This window comes from Solanum stenotomum, chromosome 6, assembly GCF_019186545.1.
Source record: "Solanum stenotomum isolate F172 chromosome 6, ASM1918654v1, whole genome shotgun sequence".
In the NCBI taxonomy this organism is placed as follows: domain Eukaryota; kingdom Viridiplantae; phylum Streptophyta; class Magnoliopsida; order Solanales; family Solanaceae; genus Solanum; species Solanum stenotomum.
In genome coordinates, this window is record NC_064287.1 from 57,171,512 (window position 1) to 57,178,806 (window position 7,295).

At 31.9% G+C, this 7,295-nt stretch overlaps 1 protein-coding gene across 3 annotated transcripts in view; it reads left to right on the top strand.

Annotated features, from left to right (window-relative positions):
- The first annotated feature begins 3,044 nt into the window (after positions 1 to 3,044).
- LOC125868052 (2-alkenal reductase (NADP(+)-dependent)-like) overlaps positions 3,045 to 7,295 on the top strand; it is a 167,387-nt gene continuing 163,136 nt past the window's right edge. Inside the window, exons 1-5 of one of the 3 annotated variants that reach the window (XM_049548646.1) lie at positions 3,045 to 3,372; positions 4,315 to 4,495; positions 4,995 to 5,161; positions 5,278 to 5,360; positions 6,153 to 6,685. In XM_049548646.1, the coding sequence (XP_049404603.1) occupies positions 3,145 to 3,372; positions 4,315 to 4,495; positions 4,995 to 5,161; positions 5,278 to 5,360; positions 6,153 to 6,531 (1,038 nt within the window). In that variant the 5' untranslated portion in view covers positions 3,045 to 3,144 and the 3' untranslated portion in view covers positions 6,532 to 6,685. Of the gene's footprint in view, positions 3,373 to 4,314; positions 4,496 to 4,994; positions 5,162 to 5,277; positions 5,361 to 6,152; positions 6,686 to 7,295 lie in introns of those variants that run through there. The other 2 variants (XM_049548647.1, XM_049548649.1) reach the window with 2 other exon arrangements.

Sequence of the window (7,295 nt, forward strand, 5' to 3'; positions counted from 1 at the left end):
TTCGTTTTACCCCTACAATTAGGGAGTGGAAGTTTGGTATTCAGCTCGAGATTTCTAAATTTCGAGTTCAGTGATTAAAAATAAATTCGATTTAGTATGGTATTCAGTAATACCGTATTGAAGTTGTAGTCTATTGTATAACAAAGTTAAGACGTTCACCCACGCGACTAAAATTCTATCCTAGCTAGAACCTTTTTTTTTAAGCTTATAATATTAATGTACTCCTACACTTGAATCTGAAATGTCAGATTGGACGTTACAATATACAGCTTGAACTCCTTTATTTTGACTATTTTTTAATATTATTTTTCTAGAGATATTGTAGGATTTGAAAATGAATGATCACAAATCTTTCAACTTTTTGTTTGTTAAAATCTTGTCCTTTTTTGGCTAAGTTAAAGAAAAAGAGAATTTGGTCTCTTCTTTTGTTTAGATGATAATGTTTGTGGACCTAGCTTGAAATGTGAGACAAAATTATATGAATTGAAGTTTGATTTCGATATGTAATCCGACTTATTTGATGTTATTTTTATTCTTTATTTGATTTCAAGTATGCATAAAAAAAAATGTAACATATATTTACATCCACACAAATATCTACACACATTTTTAATTTCAGATTACAAAATTTTAAAAGTCGTCTATACTTTCATAAATTAATATCCCATGAAACTAAGATACACAAACTAAAACTAGCGGAGTAACTTAGTACTAATTCGATTTGCTTCATACATTGTTTTAGTACTAGACATATAAGCTCGTGCTAACACAGACTCAATAACATAGATAGAATTTGAAAAGACAAATGATTATTATTAATTTATGAGACTTTTACTATAATTTTTTTCTATTTTAATTTATGTGATACAAAATAATTTTCGTGTGTATTAGCCCATGGATCTGGCACCTCGAAGCACTCAAAAATATTTTCTGAAAAATCTTTATGAGGATCTCTGTAATGAGTTGGGAACCGCCACTTATACTTACATTATTTTTTAACGCTTATTTTCGCATTTACTGACCATTTTTTTAGAAATTACGCAAATTCTTCAATTTTTGTGTGTGTTAGCCTATGGATCTGGCGCATTGGAGCACCAAATTTTTTTTTTTCTGAAAAAAACTTTATGAGGAATTTTGTAATGAGTTGGAGATCACCACTTATACTCACACCATTTTTAACGACTATTTCCGCATATATAGATTCTTTTTTAGAAATTACGCAAATTTTTCGATTGTTCGTGTGTATTAGCCCATGAATCTGGCGACTCGGAGCACCCAAAATTGTTTTCTGAAAATTTTTTATGAGGACCTCCGTAATGAGTTAAGGAACCACCACGTATACTCATACCATTTTTTTAGCGCCTATTTCTGCACTTACAGGCCATTTTTTTAGGAATTATGCAAATTACTCGATTTTTCGTGTGTATTAACTCGTGAATATTTTGGTGATATGACTTTTGGACAAAATTTTTGCAAAACCCTTAATGGAACCCTTCAAAGGGAGTTGGAAGAGCAGTACGTACAATCTTACCATTTTTAGAGTGATTTATGGGCATTAAGGAGTCAATTTACATTAGTTAGGAAATTTTCTCAATTTTTCATGCGTGTTAGCCGATTAATATTTTGGTGATATGACTTACAAATGAATATATTACGAAACCTTTATGGAATTCTCTGTAGGGAGTTGGGGAAGCATTACGTACAGTCTCACCATTTTTAGAGTGAACTTTGGGCATTTAGAGGCCAATTTATAGTAATTATGTGATTTTCCCTATTTTTTGTGTGTTATCCCATGAATAATTTGGTGATATGACTCTGAACGATTTTTTTTCGAACCTTTATGGTACCTTCCGTAGGGAGTTGGTGGAGCAGTACGTACAGTCTCACCATTTTAGAGTGATATGGCGGAGAAATAACTCCTAATAGCCCAAAATATGTCTGAAAAATGACAAGGCTTCACGTATTTCTCTCCCAACTCCCTACAGAGGGTTCCGTAATAAATTTGCACAAAAATCGACCGTCACTCACATCATCAAAATATTCATGGACTAACTGTGCCAACACAAACCCAATAACAATGATGGAATTTGGAAAGATAATTATGTTGGGATATTTTCTTCCTGTGGTGCTCGCTGCAGCGTACAATGATGAGCTATATATGTCTCCATCATTTTTTATTCTATTTTTCATTTATTTAAAATAATCGTTCGATAGGTAGGATAAGATATGATATATGTTAATTAGACTTAAGATAAAATTTATCTCATAAATTGAGATATTTTATGAGATAATTAATTATATTACTATGTAAAAGAATAATTTATTTCATCATTATAAAATATATAATTTCAGAACTAACTAATACTCCTAATTATTTATTCTGTATTTTATCTTAATATTGTTATCTCTTTTTCTTTAAATCCCTTAAGTTTTTCCTCTTCAATTATTAGGGAGCACGTTTAAAAGGCTTGTAAAACATTGTTGTAATTGGTTTGTAGAGTCGGTGAGGAGACAACTAAGTAAATGGAGAAAGCAATGATAAATGTGGGGAAAAAATAAATACTTTTTTCGTTCCATTTTAATTAACACATTTTATTTGATACAGTATTTAAAAAGGAATGAAACATAAGTACCTCCTAGACTATTATGATCGAAATTTTTGAGATACATCTTAACTAAATTAAGATCCTATTACTCTTTAACCGATTTTTTTTTTTGTAATTTTGTACACCTTTTGACTTCGTAGCATCCAACATCTCTCACACGTCTACAAGGAGTCACGGAGTATGCCACGTAAATCAATGGATTAGTTCAATTATATATGCTTTTATTTGAAGTTTATTCTTCTACCTTCTTGAATAATCTATTTCTACTAATACAACTAAGAATCGTTTGGTAACTGATTAGAACTTTGCAAGTATTAGTATAATGGAGATATTAGTTATTAACTATTCCACCTTCTACCACACATAAAATAAATACACCAATTTTTTCATAACTTATATATACATTATTCTACAAGTTCTAAAATTACAAATCAAACGTCATATTAAGGTATACGCCTCGTACCCCTGATTCTTCTCTCTCTATATACATATATACACCTATTTTTACCACAACTCTTCATTCACATTAAAGCTAGAAATGGCAGAAGAAATGATGAACAACAAACAAATCATTCTAAAACATTATGTGGAAGGTTATCCTAAGGAATCTGATATGGAATTTAAGAATAGTATCATTAAATTGAATGTTCAGGAAGGTTCTAATGTTGTTATTTTGAAGAATCTTTACTTGTCTTGTGACCCTTACATGCGTAACCGTATGAGCAAACTTGAGGGTAGCTATATTCAATCCTTCACTCCTGGTTATGTAAGTATTTCAATAATTTACTACCACACATATGATTATTTAGTTGATATATATTGTACGTTCAAATTTCGAGAGTCAAAAAATATATTTAATGTGTTTTTATAAGTGAGTGTTTGGATTAACTTATTTTAAACAGTTTTTGGTTTTTAATCTTCTTTTTAAATTTTTTGAAGGTGTTTGATAAAAAACACCTTTTTAAGACTGAGAAAATACAAAATAAGTTAAAAGTATGAGTATTCTCAACTCGTGACTTTTAAGTTTTTGCTTATAAGCTACTTAAAACAAAGTCAATCTAAACAACCCGTGATCGTGGATCTGGGGAGGGTGGTAAGTACTGGCTTAATTTCTATCTTGTGGAGGTAGAGAGATTATTTTCAAAAGACTTTCAAAATCAAGTTCGAATTTTGAGAGTCGAACTTGTTAATCTTGATCTGGATTTGAATATAAAATCTTTATTTTTTTTATAAATATTTAAGAACAATGTTAAAAGTATTATACTCCCTCCGTCCCTTTTTAGTTGTCCACTTTAGAAATGGCACACAGATTAAGGCAACAATGATTAGCACAGTGAAGTTACAATTTTACCCTTATGACAACTTTTCACTTCAAAATTACAACCACTTATTTGAATTCAAGTGAAATAAATTGGAGGGAAACAACATACACTTTTACAATTTTCAAGAAGTGTAAATAAGGGTATAATAGGAAAAAATTTGTTGTCCTTTCTTGATTTGTCAAAATGGACAACTAAATAGGGACAACTAAAAAAGGAAATATGGACAAGTAAATAGGGACGGAGGGAGTAAATCATAACAATTGAATATAAAATCTTTAAATAGTGTAGACCTTGATTGTTTCAAATTTAACATTATTGGTGTGTTCAGTATATATACTTTTCAAGAAAATATGTAAGTGATTTTCTTACTTATTTTTTGTCCGCAGCCTATTACAGGATATGGAGTGTCTAAAGTTTTGAAATCTGGTGATTCAAATTTTCAAGAAGGTGACTTAGTTTGGGGAATGACTGGATGGGAGGAATATAGTATTGTAACATCTACTCAAAGTATGTTTAAAATTGATCATGACAAGGATGTGCCTCTTTCCTATTATACAGGAATCCTTGGTGAGTGTTTTCGACTGAGTTAAAGTCTTACATTAGTTGGGGTCTCTAGTTATATGGATTTAAAAATAATAATTTTCGGGGTTGAGTTAGACCCAAGCGTCATTACTTTACTTGATATATATCTATATATGAACCATGTTCATCCCTATTTGGGATCTTGGTCCACGCGCTCCAGTTGGGCTTGGATTTGAAGGGAGTGTTAGAGTCCCATAGTGGTACTACAACAAAAACAACTTTTAGCGGCAATAAATAGACACATTAATAAAGAGTGCTAAAGTCTTTACCGGCATTAGTTAAGTGTCATTAGATTCAATGTCGCTAAACACTTTAGAAACATATACAAAGAGTGCTAATTGCCGTTAAAAATACATATTTAGTGGCGATTGAACTATTACCGTTAATTAATTGTCACTAAAGATCGTTTTTGATGTAGTGATGGTTGGTTGGGGAAGGGATTGGTAATCTACTTAGACTCGGACATAATTTTCTGCTCTTGCAGGGATGCCTGGGGTGACAGCTTATGCTGGTTTTTATGAGGTTTGCTCCCCTAAGAAGGGTGAAACTGTGTTTGTTTCAGCTGCTTCTGGAGCAGTTGGTCAACTTGTTGGACAATTTGCAAAGATGTTAGGTTGTTATGTTGTTGGTAGTGCTGGAAATAAACAAAAGGTAAGTACTTAAACACTTCATTCTTGAATTTTATTAGAGGCTTATAAGTTATCTTACTTATCTTAATCATTGTTAAATAATCTAGCTATCTCATCTATTCATTATTATCATTAAAGGTCGATATGTTGAAGACCAAGTTTGGTTTTGATGAAGCTTTTAACTATAAAGAGGAACATGATTTAGATGCAGCTTTGAAGAGGTAAGTAATCTTATAAATTCCCACTAGAAAACACTAACTAGTATGGAAAAAAAAAAAAATTCCAGGGTGAAGGTGTTGGCGACGACTTCTTTTTTAACCTTAACGATGTGGGGGTTATGCTTGACCCCTACCATGTCTATAACATCCAAAAAGTTACAAAAGCAAAGGGGGACATGGATCTAACCTCTTAGTAGTGAACAACGAGGATAAACTAAACAATCTACAGAAAGGCTAAGATGACATAAACTTTCATACTATAAGCAAAATACATTGGTTCAACCAGTGGCGGAGCCAGGATTTGCAATTAGGGGGTTCAAAATCTAACAAAATAGACACATGAAGTAGCCGAAGGGGGTTCGATAGCTACTATATATGCCTAAATAATTATTTTAACCATGTATATATTATATAATTTTCCGCCGAAGGGGGTTCGATGAACCCCTAATAGTAAGGTGGCTCCGCCATTGGGTTCAACTAACAAAAAAAATTACATTTGTCGTATCTTCTCCTTATTCTAATGTTGCCACTTATCTAGTAGAAATAGTCCCTTCACCTCAGAAGAATTGTGTGTGGTGGATTGACATTTCATTTTGGTTAAAATGAATGGGATTAATGATTAATGAAGATTAAGAACCACTTTTGTAACATTAAGGGCATATATGAAAAGAAAGCTAATATAACGCTAAAGGTATATATGAACTTATTGTATAACAGAAAAGCAAAACTAGACCTTTAATTTTCGATAATATAGGAGTAAATATGACCTTTTTTCGTATTGGTTTATTCTATTAGGTACTTCCCTGATGGAATTGACATTTACTTTGAGAATGTTGGAGGTAAGATGCTTGATGCAGTTCTTGTGAATATGAAACTTCATGGTCGTATTGCTGTGTGTGGAATGATTTCACAATACAACCTTGACAAAACTGAAGGAGTGCACAACTTGTTTTGCCTCATCGTGAAACGAATCCGTATGGAAGGATTTCTTGTTTTTGATTACTATCATCTTTATCCCAAGTATTTGGAAATGATCATTCCACAAATAAAGGCTGGTAACATTGTGTATGTGGAAGACATAACTGAAGGTTTGGAAAGTGCTCCTAGTGCTCTAGTTGGTCTCTTCTCTGGTCTCAATGTTGGAAAGCAAGCTGTGATGATTTCATGTGAATGAATGGATTTGGATCCTTTCCATTCTCTCTCAAGTTTTTACTTGAAAGGAAAGATATTGTGTCATGGTTAAATACTTAAATACACAAACATTTCTATCATGTATTTACTAATTCTCTGTATGGTTTGAAATAATTAGTCATTAATTGATAGTTTCATACTAGATTTCAAGTCAGATATACCTAGGTACATGTATTTTTGCTACTAGATACATTCTGAAATACAGATACATAGGAAGAGAGGGAGTGAGAGAGGAGAAGGAGAGATGAGAGAGGCGAGAGGCAAGCGAAAGAGTTAGTGTATCCCAGATATATGCAAATTACACTAGATACATGTATCTGAGACTAGATACATGTATTTGAGATATCATATACAATTCATAAACATTCTGAAATAAAGATACATAAGGAGAGAGGTGAGCGAGAGAGGCGAGCAAGATAAGAGATATGAGTGAGAGAGTCAGTGTTTCTAGATACATATGAATTACCCTTGAATACAGTACATCATAAATAAATTGGACCTAATTTTAATTCATTTATCCAAGATACATATATTTGGATGTGTCGCATATATGTGTTTGGGAATGGAAATCTGACACAAACATTAATTTCAAAGACGCACATAATTAGACTCTAAACTAAAGAAATTCTTATTGTTTGCCCTTGAACTTATTTAGGCAAATAAAAGGTCGAAAGAGATTTAAGATTGCGAGATTAATAATAATTTATAAAATTAAATATATTATGTAGTAATAATTATCTAAATCAT